The following is a 20,384-nucleotide window of genomic DNA, read 5'->3' as shown; positions in this document are numbered from 1 at the left end:
TAGGAAACAATGAAAGCAGAAGGCATTAAATGTTTCACCTCTGGGTCTTTAATGTAACCCAGATTTACCTCCAAACTTTTCTCAGAGAAGAATCAGCCTCAAGAAGAATTTTAAGTAAGAAAACTGTAAACAAATATGAAAACTAAAGACTATTTCAACACAGTACATTTTTCCAAGCCAAACAGTAAGTAAACTCATTGCAACCCTTTGACACTATTCTATACTATCCTACTCGGTAGTTCTGGACAACTTTTATTATTAACTAGTAAGGAAAGGGATAAGTGAAAAGTAAGGATGGGGGAAAGAGATCTTAAATTAGGAAAACAATTCTCTTTCAACATTATAGACAGCATGGCTCCCTGAGATTCTCCCATGAACACACTTTCAAAATAATCCTGTTTCCATTTTAAACCCTAAACCAGATTTATCTTCAGAGTGATTTATCCCTCTGTTTGACGGGCAAATAATTGCCCAGACATATCTCCAACAGCCTCCACTCCGGTGCTTTATTCCTGAGCAACACCATCATATTTTAATTATGGGGTCGGAGTAGATATATACCATTTTTTATTGAAACTGATAATATTTAGTTATTTAAAAAAAAACTCACAGAAGAAATGAAAAATAATATATCTAACAGGAAAGTCCTGACAGGGAACAAAACAGGCCTGAACACATTCAAACCCAACGTTTCTAGAAAGCATCATTTTTACCCTCTCTTCCTAGGAGGCAAAGCAAGTGTTTCTGGACTCTCATAAAAAAAGCTGATTTCGTTTTACGGTGAGAAGCTGAGTTCCTGTCTCTGAGATCCCAGCACACACAAGTCATAGTGAGACAATCAAATGTTAACATTCATGCTCCAGAGGTCATTCTTCACAGATAACAAGACTAGACATCAGGCAATAAAATCCAACGGTCTGTTGAATCCGCCTTTTCTGTTCATGTACTGCCTGTGATGAGAAGAAAAATCAGCATAGTTAGAACTTAATTGTCTGTACCTGTGATGAGCTTTAGCAGCTCCAACCTACTCATGTGGGACTGGTGTTTTTTAAAGTGCTGGTGGAAATCCAGCACAGGTTGGCTGGGACAGAATGTTGCTGTCACTCTATGACAGCTTGTTCGTGCCTTGTGTGACGTGAGCTGGGTGTTCTCGAGAAATATCAAAGAGGACTGGCACTAACTGGCATGTCTGACGGGAGTCTCAGCAAAGAAGTCATAATTGAATGAGCCATGGAGAACTCCCCCAACCACTGGAGCTAATCGCTATAGTCAGGTTTACAGCAGCAAACCCTCAAGTCTAGATTGAGTTTATATTGGCCAAATGAGTGGGGGGCGGGGGGGGGGGGGTTGGCGTGCTTTGCCAGTACAGCTTTTCCTGATGTAGTGAGCAAAATAAATTATACCGACAAAGGCACTTTTATGCCTGTATAACTGCATCTGCATTAGGGCTTTTGCCAGTTTAGAAATACCGATAAAACAGGCAGCACACTCCTGCTATATTGGCAAAAGATTCTAGTGCAAACCTGGCTTATGTCAGGCTGAGGCAAATTGGCTTGGAAGCTTGCCATGCCGTTGCCAGGCTGTTCGTGTTCCATGGCTAAAGGACTTCAGTCCCCAAGGCCATCAATACAGTATGTTTCACAAGTGCTTAGGTTTAACTTAGAGATGCAGGGTGTTCAAAAGAGAAAGTAGGCTACATTTTTAGGCAGTTACAAGAAGCAGAAGGAGACGATTCCCAGGGGGTACAGTGACATTCTGTACCATTCTAGCCAAGTATTTACATTGCATTTATTGCCACAGCATCCGAGTGCTGTACAGAGTTACATATATCGAAACAGGGAGCGAGTGCACCTTTGTTCTTTGGGTCACTCCTCTCTCCATTAGCAATGGAGCTTTACAGAAACTAGAGGCAAGAAACATAACTGTTTTGAGTAGTGTATGGAAACATATCTGTTTTGAGTAGTGTATAACAACTGCTTAGATGTAAAATCAACAAGCACTCCTCAACACAGAATAGAATGACCTCTCAGTCAATAAACCTAGAGACCGCCACACTTCTCACCAGAACTACAAAGCCTTCTCTGAAACAGATTGTCCTGGAAAAGAAATTACATCTCCTCTAATGTACCCATGCAGACATCAACATTACAGCCTCCAAATCAAAGCAAGTCTGCCCAAGTGGTAGAAACACAAACCTGTACTTTCTCTTCTGTGACACGTTTATAGCGTAGGCATTTACAGAGCCATCCACTTTCTTCCCCTGAAAGATACAATGGGAAAGAGAGCTCCAAAACTCGGTGTGCTTTACAGAGAACTGTTTAGGAAGAGGCACAGAAACCCCAGGGCACAGGTTGTGGAGCTGGGATCAGCACATCTAATCGAGTGTATGTCCTTCTTAAGAAAGCCAACTTGAAACCACAGACAAGGTGGGTGCGATATTGTCTTTTATTGAACCAACTTCTGTTGCCAAGCGAGACGTGCTTGCAAACTTACACAGACCTGAAGCCTACAACAACACCGCACGCAAGTTGAAACCAGTTAGTAGCAACTTTCTAGGTCTTTGCCAGGTTAGTCTTACAATGCAGATGAATGGAACTAACCAAGCAACCCCCCTTTGCAGAAGCAATAACTATAGACCTAATCACTTGCCTAGGGTCACATAATATCACAAAGCTCAGTGTTAACTCCCATCTGCTTCCATAAAGAACAGTGGCAGGATACAGCTTTGTCCAACCAAGCCTGTATCACAGATGGGAGACACTGTTGGAACATGTTTTTATACATTGTAACCAGGCCCTCCTAGGGCTCTGAGTAAAAGGCATCTTAGTATCCATCAGGAATAGGAAGGATGGTTAGTGGATAGGGCACTTGTCTGTGACTCAGGAGACCCGGGCTCAATTTCTGGCTCCGCTGCAGGCTTCTTGTGTGACCCTGGGCAAGTCACTTAACCTCTTTGTGCCACACTGCCTCATCTGTAAGATAGGGATGATACCACCCTTCCTCCCAGGGGAGCTCTGAGGGGCAAATAATGATTACAAGGTGCTCAGACTCTATAGCGTGAGTGGTGTATAGACAGATATTACAGTTATGATTCAATTAGCGCCAATAGGGTAGTAAACACTATGATCAGTATTAAGTGTTTGCAGGATCACACCCTTAGGGAGAAGTACAGAGTCACGCTAAAGGACTGATCCAAGCTCTGCAACTAATAGCCAGGAGCTAGCTGATTAAAAGCAGAAGAGGCAAGCAACAAGAAAAGAAAATCAAGACATCCACATTTTTCCACAATAGAAGCCAATATAAGAAGCCCTGCTCTCTAGGAAACCCAAAGGGCTTAACATGTCACCTGAAAGCCAGTACCATTACAAGCACAGCACCACACTGGGGTATCTGTTTAAGTTCCAGGGCAACATTTCCTCTGTCCCAGCACAGCACTGACTTGGCCCCACCTTACTTGTCTTGTGAGGGCTCAGGGGCTCACAGCCCAAGGGGGCAGGGCTGCCAATCATGACCAGTATGTTGAAGTCCCATGCTAATTCTGTATTATAAGATGAATACTGGCTCTCTTCTGTAGTTCCTATCGATAATACTCTTCTGACGCAATATTTCAACACACCAACGAGTTATTTCTTGCTACTTACTGACAAATTCAAAAGCTGAGAGACAGCCCTGTAGCAGCGAGAGATTTAATGTTACAGCAAAACAGCTAACCTTCCTCCATCCTCTTGTAAAGGATTTTCCTAAACTTACCAAGATAGCTTGGCTATACCCAAGAATGAATTGTAAATATAATTAAAAGAAAAAAAGAAAAAAAAGGGCCATGACTTTTTAATCAAGTTCTATGGAACAGTCCACTCACTTTTGTTGTGTCAAAGGATGCAAATCCCATTGTTTTCATCATCTCAATTTCCTCCTCTGTTTTGCCTTCCATATCTTCTTCTGAAAAGACAGAAAGATACAAGAGTCATTATTGTCATCCCCCCACCCAAAATATAGCACTTTGGATGGGCTGCAAACCACAACTACTACCTCATTCTGTGTGTGTGCTGCCTAATTCATTAACCTTTGTAAAGTGCTTAGAGATCCTCTTAGATTAAAGACACTGTTAGGCCTCAAATCTTGGGATCAGATCTATAAGGGCTGACTCTTAGGTCTGCATGGAGTCCCTTTGCAGTAATGGGCTTCACGAAGCTGCAAATGTCTGCCCCCGAAGAACCAATTGCAGAAATACTGGAGTTGCCAGATTCAATCAGACCCAAGGTCTATCTAGTTCTGTATCCTCTCTTTGACAGTGGTCCCCACCAGATGCTTCAGAGGAAAATGCTAGAAATCCTACAGTAGGCAGCATGATCTGCTGCACAAGAAGGTCACAACTCCTACTAGTTAGTGACTGAATTGTGCCCTAAAGCATGAGGTTTCGTATCTCTTCCAGAATGTATTTTTGTGCATTAACTATGACTGAGCACATGGAGGGGGCCTAAGAGGGCAAAGTATTATTAAAAAGGGTTGCACAGGTCCAGGACTGGGGTGCACTCACAGATGGGAAAAGAAAATTGAGGTAAAATTTGACTAGCACCCGCCTTTAGTAATCCTGGCTTATGCAGTTGCAGAGACCCTCACTTTCACAGGCATCTACTCCATTTACCAATTTGATTGAAGTCCACTATATTTTAACTGTTCTCTACACATCAAGGTAAGATAAACACAAAGCCCCAATAGCCAGCTTTGCTTCCCAAGATTAGGACTCTGGTCTGTTACCGGTGATCTGATGCTCTTTGCTTTTGGTGTCTTTGTTTTCTTTCTTTTCATCATCTCGCCTTTCCTTCTGCCGGGACGGGGAAGAAGAGCTGGATCTGTGCCGTCTCGGGGACCTAGAATTTCACACAAGTACAGATTTCAATCCAGCAACAACACTCAACTATAATCCCACCTACAGCTTTTCGTGCAACACCCAGGAAGTAGAAAAATAGTTATGTGGTGTTACAACGGCTGGCATTGTCTTAGATACAGGTAGAGGGAGTGCACAAGGAAACACTATCTGTTGACTCATCTTATCCTTAGACTGTAAACTCTTTAGGGCAGGAACCATCTTTTTGTTCTGAATTTATACAGCATCTAGCACAACGGGGCCCTGACCCAGGACAAGAGACCACAGGTGCTAAAGCACTCCAGAACAAACAAATGATCAATACAAGAAGGCATAATTTCATCATGTTTGCCCTACTTAAGTAAAGGACAGCACAGGCTGAATATCAGTAGAGAGCCCCCTAACAGTAAGATCTGTCGGACTCTAGAATTGTTTTTTCTTCCCTTCAGCCTGCCCCATTTCCCACACCCAGGGAAGCTAGTATCCCGTTACCCTGTTGATATCACAGTAAGAATGACACCAACAGGAACAGTGGGGGAATGGGGCTGTCAGCGTGAAGCTCTGCTTTTTGCCTTCAAAGAATTCAGATATTTTCTCTTCACCTGGATCTCCTCCTGTGTGGGGAACGGGAACGACTCCTCCTCCTGTCCCTTTCCCGGGACCTCGAACGCTCCCGTCGCCTCCTCTCCCTCTCCCGTGATGCAGAACGAGAGCGCCTACGTTCTGAAAGAAGCCATGATTGGGGAAAGACGTGGGGGTGCTGATTAATGGTGGCTAGCTGGAACTGTCACCATCCTTGTTATAGTTTCAGTAAACCTCTATGTTTATAAGAGAGTATCAGCTACAACTAAACTAAAAAAAGGAGGGAGGGATTTCTTCCATCCCCTAAACCTCAAGACTTGCTCAGGGGTAAAGAGGATTGTCCTAAGAGCAACAAAAGCAGAGAAGGAAAGATGAGGGACACATGACCGTACTCATTGCAAAATTCTGAGTTGAACTTTTCAGAGGCAAAGAGAGGAAAAACAATTGAGGCTCTATTACTTATTTCCATTCCTTTAACAGCGTGCCCCCTTCCTTTGCTTTGCGGTGCATCTCCCCACCACCCTTGTATCAGGGTAGGGATCAGAAATCCCCTCTACTGGAGGGAGGCAAAGCTCCCCAGTTACCCCTCATATGTGAGTAGGTTTCCCCTTTGCCCCGTTACCTGGCTTCATGGAGTCCCTCCCCTCGCTGCAGAGCGATCTGACTCTCCCCCAGGGCAGAGATCAGGAGTCCTGCCTTTCTCAGTGGGTGTAATACTCTCCCCCTCCTCCTGCCAACAGCAATCCGGTCTCTGGATGATGCGGGTAATATCTCCCATGTACAAACACCCTGGGCAAGGATTTGTACACCTGCTCTTCTCTCTCGGGGGGGGGGGGAGCGTCCAATGACACCCCCCCCCCCACTGGGATCTGAGACCCTCTTCTCTCTCTGGGGGGTGGGGGGTGGAGCTCCCACTGACACCCAGGGCAAAGATCAAGGGCTCCTTCCCCTACTCCAGAGACGTGTTTCCCTCTCACCCCCGCCGTAGGCCACGGACCAGCGGGTCCCTCCCCAGGGCGGATGGTGCATCTGAGACATCCCGCCCCCGCCCATTGCAGGGGGTGCCCCGGTATCTCCGGCCCCTTCCCCAGGCACTCACCCCTCCGCGGGGGGGACCTGGAGCGGCTCCGGACCATCCCGCCGAGCCCAGACCCCAGCAGCTCCCTCGGCCTCAGCCCCCAGCCGGCTGGCACATCCAGCAGAAGAACTCTCCGCCGGGCACTTCCGGTGGGCAGTCCCTTCCCGTCCCGCTCCCGCTGCGAACTCGCTCCGCCGCACTTTGGTTCCGGGCCGATAGGGTTTCCCTGAGCACCTCTTTTGGCTTTGGGTTTGGGCTGGGGGAGGGGCCCTCAGGGCACAGCCTTGCCCTTATCCCCCCACCTCACGTCAACCAACTGGCAGGTCCCAACCACTAGGGTTTGTCCCGAGTTGCAGTGCCCAGCACATGTGGGCTTAGGGCCTGGCCATGTTGGAGTTAGCCCCCAGCAAACCACTAGTGTGGGGTTAGCCCGCAGCTTACCTCGGGGATCGTCTGGACTGAATTGGTGGCCACAGATCCCAGCGCAGACAGGACAAGATCCCAGCGTCCACTCCCTTCGCCACTGAAGTCCCAGTGCAGACCCTGCCACTCATGATAAGAAGTGGCAGGAAGCCGGTACAAATTACCAGAGCCCAGCTGGCCGGAAGGGGGCCTGGCTTCATCCACCCTGTTTAGCTGGTCTGCCCTTGCTGGGGGGGCCCAAATTTTTTTTTCAACGGGGCCCGAACCCACTCTCGGCGGCCCTGAGTGGGAGACATCCAAGGAGTATCTAAGATGCTGGTGATTCAGTAGGTACTTTCCCCTTTGAAAGAGTAGTGAGACAATAACCCGGCATAGCATCAGGAGGTGCCATCTTTCAGTGGAGATATAAAACCCAAGGCTTGAGTAACTGTGGGCATTAAAGAACCCCCATGGTAGGGCCGGCTCCAGGCACCAGCAAAGGAAGCAGGTGCCAGGGGAGGCCAATAGAAAGCGGCAGCAGTTCATCCGTTGTTGGGCAGCATGTCTGGATCTGCGGCGGCAATTCAGCGACGGGTCCTTCAGTGTCTCACTTCCTCTTCGGCAGCACTTTGGTGGCAGATCAATTGCTCCACTTCAATTGGGTTTTTTCTTTTTTTTGTCTTCGTCGCTTGGGGCAGCAAAAAATCAGTTCATGCTACTTTGGGGGTGGTATCATATTTCAGCTGTATGTTACATGGATTCTCTGAGCTGCTAATTTGGCAGCCTGGCAAAGAAAGACCTATATGAATTCCCACCCTCCTAAAGAAGGACAAACCAAACTACAAGGACTAGATACAGGGATCTTATGCACTGGTCAGATTGGACTGACTTATCTCAGCTCATCAGGCTGGTATTTTCTCCAGGGCTTCTGTCATGTGCTTTAGAATCTCCAGCCCTTAAAATTCCAAAGAGAACCTTCAAATTGCGAACCAGATGTAAATCAGTGTCATGATGTCTGCCTGAACAGTGTAAACCACCCTTAGTGAACCGCAATGGAGGTGCACTTCAATGATAGTAAGGTATGTCAACATTACTGACTAGTTCACTGCTAGGCAAAGCTTTCAAGAAAGAAGAGAGACAATTATATTATAAATTGCCGGACAACTTAATCTGAGCAGTGTCTCATTTTGGTGTCGTAAGTGGAGCTTGGGAGAATAATACCACGTTGAGTGCTGGTAAACAGGACCCATGGAAAAACTTGGAGCCTATCTTCGAGGAAATGTTCTAAAGCAGCTGGATAGTTCAGAGAACGAGCTAGGTGCACTGAACGTTTGCCTCTATTTTGCTGCTTCAGCCCAGCCCACCCCACAGCGGTAATGATTAAAAGTTATCTAATAACTGTGTGAAATCCATTTGGGAGCTTTCAGTCATTGAGTAGGAAAGCCGCCAGTAGCATTTTTAATGAGCATTTTCAGCATAGTAGTGAAAGACAGGAAGACTGAACACCCTTCTTCTGCCTGAAGCTAATACCACTAGCCCAGGCCAGCATCGTGGAAGTGGCTTCATGGGAGGATTTCACTTACCAAAGCACAAGTCACATGAAAAGAAAACGCGTTGTAAGTGTTATGGTGAAAGTTTATTTCATTTGCTGCTGTTCCAGAGGTATCAAAGAGGAATAGCATTTTTACAATGAGCCTCTGGTCCTGACATCACTCAGGCTGGACTTGCACAGGCCTAAAGAGAGAACCATACCCACACTGAGTGTAGTTGCTTTAATACAGTAATATCCATTCAGAAAAGAAGAGCGTATACAATCATTTATATGCAGGGACATGCAGTTTTAACAAAACTCTAACCCAATGTAGATAAAGGGCTTGGAAATCACACCACAAAAAATTCTCTTTAAAACAGCAGGATGACTTGGGCATTGAAAGATTACAAACCAAATCAGAATATAAAATTGCAAAGGAAAACCCTCCAGGAAACAAACTGCAAATCTGAATGTCCTGCTCACTGGAAAAGTGTATGTCGACATACAGAAAAAAATATAGCTTTCAAGTAATTATGCACTGATACAGGATACCAGGGTCTAAGTAGCAATGAAGTTATTTACACCAGAACCCTAATGTAAAACTTCACAATATTAGCAAAAGGCCAAACACTAGGGCTTATTTAGAGACAAAGACATTAAATAGCACTTTCAAGCAATGATTGTCAGACACAGACATTTCACTATAACAGCCCAACTGATATACAGAACATTGTACCTTACTTATTTTGGTTATTGTTAATTTACCGATCAGGCTACCCTGGGTTACTACACATTTTAGTGTACTGTTACCCTCAGCCAATTTGCTGTGACAAGCAAAGCATAAAGAGCTAGTTTGAAGGATGGAAAACATCTGCTTGTGGATTTGAGGCAGGCTCACCTGTCAATCAGCAAGGGAAATCTGATGTTATTTGGTATTTCCGTTGGTTTGATGTCACCTGTTAGCCATTTCCATTGCTTTAGCAGCCCTGCTACGTCCATATTCTTATTCCCCTCACTACCAAGCACGGAGGGGCAAAGTTCATCTTCACTAAGATTCATGTTGGTAGGGGGCTGAATGATTGTGATGTCTATTTCTGAAGCGTGAGGAGTGCCTAGCCTTTTGCCTTCCCTTCCCTGCAACTGTGATTCAGATCAGGCCAGCTACTAGTGGTGAACTCAATGCTGGAAAGGAAAGACACACAGGGACTACAGTTCTAGATGAATGTTTCTTTGAAAGACAAGTTTCTTCCACCTCCCAATCTGTTTGGTGTTTGACAGTAGTCAGGCTAACACCCAAACACTCAGTTCAGACCAATGCATATGCACTGGCCTTGGATAGAAAAACCTTTTGGAAATAATTACTCAAGGCACCAGCCCACCTAAATGGCCTAGCAGAGATGGGACCAAAGGTCTTGTGAGTGAGTGCAGTATTGTGAGGTCAACAGGCCTTATGCTACTCTCATTGAGGGCCCATCCAACACTTACAGAAAACAATGGTGTCTTTCCATTGACTTCAGTGGGCATTGGATTAAGACCTTCCTCTGTGTTTACACCTTCATTGGCTTCAGTAGCGTCACTCCTACTTTACATTAGTATCAGTGAGAGGAGAATCCGATTCAATGTTCTCAGATACCATGGGAACAGTCTATGAATGTAAACAGAAGAGAATGAGGATTTGTGCCCGCTTAATCCAGAGCTGAATTTGGCCCAGGGTCTGTCTTTAAAAAAAGAAAAGAAAAAAAATCTAGCAAACAAATTTGAACTGAAAGCTTTGGGGCTACTTTAAAATACTTGCTTAAGACAAAGACAGTCCCTGTGTGGTATGGTCCACAGTGCAGGCCTTGTTGTATGAAGTTGAAAGTAAGAATGAAGCTCTTCTACTCAGACACAGAATAATGGACAGTCACAACCTCCCTCTAACTCATATTTCAAGCATCCTGTTTCTCTGGGTAGGTGCTCAAACCCCAGTGTGTGTGTGACTGCAAGAAAAGGGCTACAGGCTGAGTGCATACTTTTAAAAAGCCCCATCCCTCCTTTCCTCCAAATCTCCAAACTGTACAGCTATAACCTTGATCAAGCATCTCCAGGATCAGTCATCAGCCCAGCTGCATGTAAGTGTAAGACCATGTATTCATCTGGATTGGGTACCTGTAGTCCCAGCCCCTGTACAGTGGGGAAAGCGAAGGCCACACCTCCTCTGATGCAGGTGGGCAGGGAGGGGTGGGCACTGGCTCCTTCCCTAACATGCCAGCCAAGGTAAGTGAGCCAGCTGGAGGGGGAAGTGAGTTGTGCCAGTAAAAGGGCTGGGGAAGATTATTTACCTTGTGGAAAAAAGGAGGAAGCAGAGATCCAGTTGTGATTCTCACCGTCACAATGGAGACTGCACACTTTCCCTGGGGCACTGCCGTTCCATGCTGCCCCTTAATGAGGCTGGACTACCAGGGGCCAGTCCAGCCCTCTGTGAACCACAAAACACTTCTACGTGAAACCCCTTCTCCAAAAATCCAGCCAAGCATTGGGAGTATTCAGGGAGGGCGGAGAAGACAGAATTAGATCCCGTACATTTCAGCCATTGCTTCACATGGAGCTTTTCCTCTTCTTCCCCCTCCCCTTTCCAGGGAAAAAATAACCATAAATCAGATCCATAATGGGGGAGATAATTAGGGGGTAATTTTGGAGTAATTACACGGTTATTTATGCCCTGCCGATTACATGGCACAAGTGTTACCATGAACAGATGTAAACTTATAAATGAATAACTAGTAAGTAAATATCATGTAATTACAGAGCTAGTCTATGGTCATTGTTCCTTATTAACTCAAGTGCTTCTCTTCAGAACAGCTCAACAAAAAAAAGCCAACAGAAGCCCCAGAGATTCCTAAATTATGTGGAACTGGTTATTCTGAGGGAACTGGTGCATTAGGCTTTTGCAGTTCTGTGCCTTATGTGTGAAAGCCTCTCCTTGCCTCTCCATGGACCTGATTCTGAGCACCCCTGAGGTCCACAGGCCTGATTCGGCTCTCCTTTACACTGAATAAAAGGCCCACTCCAAAACCCCTTCACATCAATGGAAACACTTCCATAGATTTGAGTGGGCTCTGGATCAGGCCTCAAATCACGACTGACTCCACTAAAGTCAATGGCGCTTTGCTGGTGTGAAACCACAGGAAGCGAGATTAGAATCAGGACTTCAGTGGGTATTAACGAAAGCTCAGAATCTCATCCTGAATGGCACCAGCACAACTATTCAATGAACCACATGTTAGGAATGGGTGTACATATCCAGTAAAGTGAGTAATATTTACCAATATGGTTTCAGTTCCAAATTAGGGTCAAATCCAAGGGCTATTATAGAGGAGACGGCCTTAGGCTGCAAGAACTGGATTCAGATCCAAGCTTCACCACAGTTCAGGATTTTGATTGAGGCTATTTTCAGGCTATTTTATCTGACGCTTCCAAATTATGTCTGGGGCTTGGGCTGACTCTCGGTCACTTAGCTCTGGCCTCTTTTGGAAGCAGTCATGTATGCAGCTCAGGTTCTGGCATTCAGGGCTTGTTTTCCTTTTACATGCAAACTCATATGTAACCACTGCTAGACATTCAGTCTCAAACATAGGAAATCCCTGCATTTCATAGGAATGTGGCCATAACAGATCAATGATGTATCTAGTACAAGAGTCTGTTTCAGAAGAAGGGATCAATACCCAGACTGCAAAATTTGGGGGTATTTGGGCCAGGGGTTTTGGAATGGTCTTATCTCTGCTAAAGACAGGTCCAGCAAGAACACTGGATCTAAACATCCCTTAACTTTGGTGGTACCTGTGTCTATACCCAAAATACAGCTCTGAATTGGGCGCATTTCAAGCTGACACCAACCTTACAGAGGAAGGAGTGGGAAGGAAGTGGCAATCGGCCCTGGTGCTATCTACAAACATATGCAAGATGGTAGATAGAAAACAAAAGTGGAGGAAAGCAGGGGAGTACAGAAGGGGTGAGAGGAGATGCAAAAATCTCAGACTGAAAAGAGGAAAAAGAAGAAAAGTAAAAAGTCTTAGGACCAAGTTGCGAACCTCTTACTCATCTGGGGGAGTGGTGGCTTGAGACATTCCAAGAACTTAGCTTTCAGCCTTTCTTTATTTTCTTCTAAATAAAATCTGAGGAGTCATATTACTTTTGTCTCTGCTCACAATTTATTCAGACATTAAGCCTAGCTTTATGCACCTATATATTTGACTTAGACACACACACCCCTCCTCTTTTTCCTGGCGTTAATCCCATCATATAGGGTCTGTGCTACATGTCTTCTCTCACCAAAGCACTTTGCTCAATGCCTTAACTTCTATCACACCACAAACTAACATCTTCCCTTATCAGGGGGCAGCTGTGTTAGTCTGTATTCACAGAAACAACTAGGAGTCTGGTGGCACCTTAAAGACTAACAGATTTATTTGGGCATAAGCTTTCATGGGTATCTGAAGAAGTAGGTTTTTTACCCACGAAAGCTTATGCTCAAATAAACCTGTTAGTCTTTAAGATGCCATCGGACTCTTAGTTGTTTTTGTATCTTCCCTTATGACATCCCACCATTTTTTCCTGGGTCAGCCTCGCTGCCTTTTCCCTTCAGTCTTGATCTCTTGGCCTCTCTTACCCACACAGTTGTCTAGACTGCGCTTTACATCACCAAGCCATCTGAGCCTGCACTCCCTTGTTCTTTTGTTTATGGCTGTTTCTTTGAGTATGTCTCTAACCTACATGTTCCTCACATGGCCCTTCTCGGCTTACCCGGTCACACAACTCAACATTTGCCTTTCCATGGAGCAGACCTTGGCTCATGTTTTTCTTCTTTGGTGCCCAACACGCAGCGCCAGACCTTAAAACTGGACACACCACAGGGCAAAAATCAGAGCTGGTGTAAACGGATGCAATTCCAGTACAAGTAACAAATAAGGAAGTCAATGGAGCTGATTAGCTATATGAAGTCTGAATTTTGCCCCATGTATTAATTGTACTAAGGGTGGAATCCACTTCAGCATAAGACTCAGGCACCACTCCAGTCCCCAGTCCTGCAGTCTGATCCACATAGTGTGTGCATATTCACATGAAGCCCCACTGGAATTTGTGGGACTCCACATGATCTGACTGCAGGACTGAGGTCTTAGGGTCTTAGGCCTAGTACTGTGACTGAAACCACATAGACGGACCCCTTCACATGGGTCTGTGGAGTCTGTTGCAGAAGCAGGACTCAAGATTTCAAGCTCTCTGGAGGCAGGGACCACGCTTTCATCTATGTTTATACAGCACTTAGTCCAATGGGGCCCCAATCTGGATCATGGGCCTCTGGGCAGAGTTGTAATTCAGATATTAAACAACAGTAAGACATCATGGTCAATAATAACCATTGACTATGTGGGATCACTCAGGGGTGAAATTTTCTGGCCTGTATTATTCAGGAATTCAGACTAGATAGTCATAATGAGCTTTTCTGGCCTTAAAATCTAATGTTAATAAGCACAACATCCAACAGTAAATATTTATAAGTTTGGCCTTTAATTTGTCAAAATCTGCCCATCGTGCATACAATGGATTTAGGCAACAGAAATGTAAGCACAGCTAACCTTAAGGACCTGGATTTAATTTATCTAGCATACATGAACACCAAGAGCACATATCTAAAACGTCCAGTGTTTTTGCTGTTGAGGTTTTTTTGGTGATTTTTTTTCGTGTTCCACATTTGCCAAGCACACCTAGTAACTTGCCCTCTAAAATAAAAATAACTTGCGTTTTCAAAATATCTTCCCCTCCATCCTATTCCTCCCCACCCCCGCCCCCCAAAAAAGGTGGCAAAGCAAGATTTTGGTGCTTATTAAAAATTGCAAATCACCACATAGTTTTTTATTAAGGCAAATCGTGATGCAAGATTGGGGAGCTGATTCCCTACCCTATGAAGAAAATGCATCAGCTACTTTCTCAGTATGGATCTTTCTGGAAGGCATGTTCTTGGATTCCCCACCACAAGAGCCTTATTAAAAAAAGATTATTTCAAGGACATTTTGTCTGAACAGATTCTGTTATTGTGAAGGGGAATAATAAATAACCATACCTAGCATTCATATATAGCACTTTTCAACAGCAGAGCTCAAAGCACATAGGGGAAACTGAGGTGCAGAGACTAACCCAAGGTCAACCAGCAGGCCAGAGCTGAGAATAGACTCCTGGTCTCCTAAAATGCAGTCATGTGCTTTAACCTCTAGACCCCACAGCCTCATTCCAACACAGATGAGACTCTGAAAACCACAGGGGTTGGAACATTTAAAAAAAAACAAAAGAAAACAATGAAAGTTGTTTTTTTATCAGAATTTTTCCAATCAGTTTGCTTCATACAGGCAGAGATGAATCCGGCTCACAAATTATGGACCGGAATCACATCCAAATCCAAACTTCATTGGCATTCAGCATGCAGGGTTTCAAGTCCAGGCTACTAAAGAAAGAGGCCTCGCTTCCTGATCTTATAGAACTACTGATAGACATTAGAGGTGAGCCTGACCCAGAACACCATGTCAGTATATAGACTACAATATCCTTCTAAGTCAGTTGTTTGCAAGCCTTCCATTCTGTGGAGCTGATGACAGAGAACACACACACACTCTCTCTCTCTCTCCCATTCTGCGGACTAACAATAGCCCATTGTTTCAGAACAGCGACCCTAAGCCTTCGGAGTCTGATCCAGCTCCCATTTGTTTCAATGGGGCAAGATCAAGATCTCATTTGGTTCGCACCTTTAATGCCAGAGTCCTCAAACTGACAGAGGAACATTGGCCTGTTTCTCTCCTTTAACTGTGGCATGATAGGTTAGATATTAGCTCAACCTTTCAAACTATCCGGATGGTTAAGCACTGGAACAGGTTACCAAGGGAGGTTGTGGAATCCACATCACTGGAGGATTCTAAGAACAGGTTGGACAAACACCTGTCAGGGATGGTCTAGGTTTACTTAATCCTATCTTAGCATGGGGGGATGAATTAGATGATCTCTCAATGACCCTTCTAGCCCTATATTTCTATGATTCTCTGACTGTAAATTTTAATAATCCTAATCTGTTGGTAACTTTGTCTTATTTTGAAGAGGGAGTGAAGGTTAGAGACTGGGGGGCAGGTTAAGCCAGTTGGCAATAACATGTCACAGGTGTGAACTCGTGTTTCATTTTCACTCTGGAGTTGGGGTTGGTGGGAGGGTGTGGGTGGGGAAAAGGAAATGCACTCATAACCCCTCTTCGCTGCCAGTCCAGAATGGCATGTGCTGAGCCAGCGGAAGCTGAATGCAATGAAAAGTGCTAACAGGTCTCATATCTGCATCACAGCCTCATCTAAGTGCAATTAATTAGTAGCGCAGCAAGTGAGGGTGAAGTCGCATTTTCTATAGGCTTTTCATTCTGGAGTGATTATTACAGGAGTGATATCGTCAGCGTGCATTTATTCCGAACTAACAAAATAGCACTTAGTGACTGAAATTTTCTTGCTTCTTAAACTTAACATAGAGAGTTCCTGGAGGCTTTTTTCCTTCCCCGCTCTTACCACTATATTTATAGTGGGACACGTTATCTTGTGTGTTATTGTGAGGGAGGGATTTGTGTACTTCCCCACCGACTGAGACACAATAGTCATTTCCAAGAGGCTTCACTACTGCAGCAAATGGATCGTTAGATAACTTGGTGTCACCATTCTGGCTAGAAAGGAACTTGAAAATGGCTTGTTGGCCTAGGTGTAAGGTAGTCACCAGGAAGCAAAAGGTCATGGGTCCACAGCCTGACCCTTCCTTCTAGGAGAGCAATCCTTCACCTTTGGGTTTTGATAAAATTGGATCGTCTCCATTTGAGATTATACGGCAAATTGCAACAAGGTAATTAGCCAGGATTCCACTGCAGAACTGGAAAAAGGGAATCAATCATTGTCAGTGTCCCCTCCTGTTTCATGAGGGTCTGTTCTTGCACCAAATTATCTCTAAAAGGTGGCCACATGGGCTGTAAAGGTAGCAGCATGTGGAAAAACCTCTGCCCACAGGAGATAATGGTTTGGAGCATTAGTGCTGTGATAAGGAGGAACTGGTACAGAGAACCACTTTTACAGCTTGTGAAATTAGTGACTAGCTCCCTTGAGCAGAAAATAAGGACCACAATCATTCCTAAGCTCGCTTTCTTCAAAAACCAGTTTAACACGGAACAATAGGTCTCGTGCCATGAGTACCCAGAAAATTCACCTAATTTCCCCCAAAGTCTAGATATTGTCTCATCCACACGTATTACACAGGAGTCATTCCAGTACCCTCAACCTCTGGTTCTATCTCAGGACAAACCATTCTAGGAGAGGCAGCTATTGGCTATCAGCTTCCTCTACTGCTCTTGACCTTGGTGGGTGGGGGAAAAGGAAGGAAGCAGCAGGAGAAGAAGGCCTGGAGAGGAATCAAGATTCAGTCTTCTCCTTCTTTTTGCCTTTTTTCAGGAAGGATGGGGTCCGGAATTTCTTCTTCTTCTTGGAGGGAGATTTGGATGGCGAGCCTTCTGGGGACACAGGCCCACTAGTAATTGACTCAGTTTTGTCCTTAGGGGCATCTGGGTCGGCATCTGTGGTTGTGGTCATCTGGCTCATTCCTTTGCTTAGGGTGTCTTCTGCAGTTTGGTCGTCATCTTTCCCATTCACGACCACCGCTGCTGGCTGCGCCTTCTCTCCAGCAGCAGTGCGATCGGCAAGGGCTTGGCTGGTGTCCGTCTTCTTAGCACCTTCACAAAAGAAAGACACAAGGCATGAGGATTTATGGAGGCAGGGTCCCCAGTCTCACTAGAAGGGCTGCTACTTTGTGTGGCTACAGGGCTGGATCGCCTGGCTTTGCCATCCAGGCAGAACAGCTGATTGCTTTAGGGTTGCTGAAGATAAGGGTCAGCGGAATATTGAAGAAGTGGAAGAGGTTTTTGGTATTTGCCGGGTTGCTGGTTTTTCACTGGGATAGAGCTAGCATCAAAATATGTATAATATTTGGTATGGTGAAAGCTGGATCTCCTCCCTCCAACCCCCCCAGAGGCTGGCTGTAAGGACAAATTAACCTTGTTAATTCAGACAGTGAATACATTTTGTGCAGGCATCCCCACCATGATTCCATAAGGATTTGGGATAGAAAGGAAATGGCACGGAGGAGGAAGCTTTTTTTTTCAGAGCCTGCAGTGCAGAGAACATTTGGAATCAGCCAGTCAACCTCCAATGTTGGCTGCCCTCATTTGTAAGGCTTGGCTCTTTGCTTGACTCCAAGCCTGCCTGCACCTCTACCCAGTTCTCCTTGACTTAGAGCCCGAGCCTGGCGAGCGCAGAGTGGTACTTAGTGCGTAGCGCCGTTTCTGCTGGGGCTGTTCCTGTGACTAAGTGCAACTCAGTGAGACTGAAGGTGACCCTCAAGACGCAATACAGTTTAAAAAACATTAGAGCTTCTCTATGCAGAGACCCAGGATATATCTACCTTTCAAGCTGGGGTGTGGATCCTCAAAGAGACATACTTGTGCTAGCTCTGAGCAAGCTCGTGTGCTAAAAATAGACTTCAGCTGCAATGAGGCACCCTGAGTACGTATCTGTCTGTGAGGATCATGGGATCTTGAACCTGTGGGCTCTCAGCCACTGCCGCATCCACATCACCACCTGACAACTCTAGCCGTGACTGAGGAATTGGGAGCCCGAAGGTGTAACACTCCACTAAGTGCACCAGCCACAGGGACCCGACTGGAGACGCTCTGGAGTCCATGATTGGACTGGGTACACCAGAGGTCCCCAACGTGGTGCCTGAGGGTGCCATGGCGCCCACCGGGGCATATATGTGCGCCCGCATACTACCTGGTGGACGAGCATCCGCTGAAATGCTACTGACAAGCATCATCATCCAGAGGTGTCGCCGCCGAACTGCCACCAATTTTCAGCGGCATTTCGGCAGTGATGCCTGTGGATGACGCTGCTTGTTGGCGGTGACACCTATTGACATTGCCACTTCTCGGCAGCATTTTGGTGGATGCTCGTCTGCCGGCCACGGTCCACGGTGGCTCATCATCTGGCGCCCGCCAGATGAAAAAGGTTGGGGACCACTGGGGTATGCTATTGAAGCCAGAAAGAGACACAGGAAGCCATCTGTGCAACAAGGTGGATCCTGGCTTGCTGCTGCTACAGACCCTGCTGTCAGCTTCTTGGCTCCTGGCTTCGTCCTCGGTTCCTGACTTTAATCCTGCTCTGTTCCCGGCTTCTGCACTTGGTCTCATTCCAGTCCCTGAACCCAGTTGCTCTGGTTTCTGACTGCTTTGGCTCCAACCTTAGGCACTGATCTGTGGCTTTACTTCCCGTTTCCTGTCTGACTTTCGGCTCTGACTTCGGACTTGCCCACTGATCTCTGGTTCCTGAACAGCGTGCTGCCTACCAGGCCAGACTGCCCACGTCCCAGTCACTAGTACAGTCTCCCACAGCCCCCCAATGCCATCCAAGACACCAAGATGCCCCTCCACTCACACCACTATGTTAGCTTGATGAGAGGTGAAGTGAGTATATCTCCTCAAACTCCCAGGTCAAAGTGTAGACATATCCTTAGTGCACGGCAAGCCAGGGTCATCTGAATGTACAGTGCACTAGGCTGCTGTGGACTAAGTCACCCTGCGAACCCAACTACCGTGCATGCCAAGTTCTGGAGTGCACTTTGACGTTCTGCAAAATGCACCACCGAACTTTTAGTGCGCGGTAGTTGAGTCCATGTCACAACTTAGTGTGCCACAGGCTAGCGCACTCTACCTTCATACTTGCATAGACAAACTCTTACTTCCGTCCCTCCCATCACAGGAGATTGGTCCAAAAGATCCAAAATCTGAAGCAGACCAGAGTCTATCTGTAATTTTGATTGCACCAAGCCATTAGATTTTTGCTTACTTAAAACAGTAACACCATCACTACGCAAAGGTATGTCAGTCAGGTGGCTGGTGTGAGAAGTACTTTGACAAGAGAAGCACAGTGCCGAGTCCTGAGAAAGTACTAGAGTAAGAATTCAGCCACATATTTTCAAATAAAGAAATAATGCAAAGGGGTAGTAAGCCGACTATGACTGAAGAAAGAAAGTAGCTTCAGCTTTCAGACAGGCTGTGCATTCAATAGAGCTGGGTGAAATTTTTCAGCTCCAACTTTCTCCCTCCCCCTCCCCACCGCCCAGCAAAGTGCAGATTTGGCAACACGGAGACATTTTACGAGATGTCAGTTTTGCCAAACTGTTTTGGTAGGGGGGAAAAAAAGAGTAAAAAAATATTCTGAAAAAAAACTTTGCCTCTGTAAGACACTCTCACATTAGGCGGCATGAAGAATGCAACACTGCATCACCCCCAGACCCTGTGCTCTGTAATATCCTTAAATGTACACGGTGTAAGGGCTTGAAACCTGCCCAGACTCTGGTCTTCTGCATAGGACAGAGGGAGCTGCTAGGTGAAACAATCCCTACCAGTATCTATAACATTGATTTTTTTTTCATTTTACCGCCCCCACCCAAATAATGACTTACCATCAGAAACCTCATCAAATTTTAGAACTTTCCTTTTCCCATGCTGTCTTTTAGGACACTAAAGGCACAAATTGTGTATGCAACAGCGGAAAGTGATGTGCACAATCGGAAGCAATGGGGAAAAGACAGAAGAACTGCAAGAAAAGCTTTTTATAGCAAGCATAAGTAGCTTTGCTGTCCAGTTTTAATGCTGGCCATTTGAACTCGTACCGTTGGTGTTTTGAAGTCAGTAAGCTAGGACAAACCTCTGCTCTCAGATCTGTCCGGCAGATCTTGTATCCTATATTCCATTCCCCTCCCATGCACAGATCCCCCACTGACAGGGTGACCAGATGTCCCGATTTTATAGGGACAGTCCTGATATT

The 20,384-nt window shown here is 45.7% G+C and overlaps 2 protein-coding genes across 4 annotated transcripts in view; both read right to left on the bottom strand.

The window, feature by feature from the left end:
• Window positions 1-28: 28 nt before the first annotated feature.
• On the bottom strand, window positions 29-6,676 carry SNRNP27 (small nuclear ribonucleoprotein U4/U6.U5 subunit 27). The gene is made up of 6 exons (XM_030551938.1): window positions 6,549-6,676; window positions 5,470-5,590; window positions 4,759-4,871; window positions 3,860-3,939; window positions 2,196-2,260; window positions 29-950 (listed from the first exon to the last, which is right to left on the bottom strand). The coding sequence occupies exons 1-6, from the start codon at window positions 6,583-6,585 to the stop codon at window positions 896-898; spliced, it is 471 nt and encodes a 156-aa protein (XP_030407798.1). The 5' UTR covers window positions 6,586-6,676; the 3' UTR covers window positions 29-895.
• A 6,275-nt stretch (window positions 6,677-12,951) lies between these two features.
• ADD2 (adducin 2) overlaps window positions 12,952-20,384 on the bottom strand; it is a 109,136-nt gene continuing 101,703 nt past the window's right edge. For all 3 annotated transcript variants that reach the window (XM_030551934.1, XM_030551936.1, XM_030551935.1), the window contains exon 15: window positions 12,952-17,233. In XM_030551934.1, the coding sequence (XP_030407794.1) occupies window positions 16,917-17,233 (317 nt within the window). In that variant the 3' untranslated portion in view covers window positions 12,952-16,916. The remainder of the gene's footprint in view (window positions 17,234-20,384) is intronic.

Source organism: Gopherus evgoodei, chromosome 2 (assembly GCF_007399415.2).
Source record: "Gopherus evgoodei ecotype Sinaloan lineage chromosome 2, rGopEvg1_v1.p, whole genome shotgun sequence".
Lineage (NCBI taxonomy): Eukaryota > Metazoa > Chordata > Testudines > Testudinidae > Gopherus > Gopherus evgoodei.
This window is presented reverse-complemented; position numbering and strand designations above follow the sequence as displayed.

Coding starts and splice junctions, on each gene's coding strand:
- SNRNP27 (XM_030551938.1), bottom strand. CDS start 6,585: ATGGTCCGGAGCCGCTCCAGGTCCCCCCCGCGGAGGG. Junction 4,872..5,469: donor CCACACAGGAGGAGATCCAG/GTGAAGAGAAAA, acceptor GTGAAATTCTAG/GTCCCCGAGACGGCACAGAT. Junction 2,261..3,859: donor CATCCTTTGACACAACAAAA/GTGAGTGGACTG, acceptor TGTATCTTTCAG/GGGAAGAAAGTGGATGGCTC.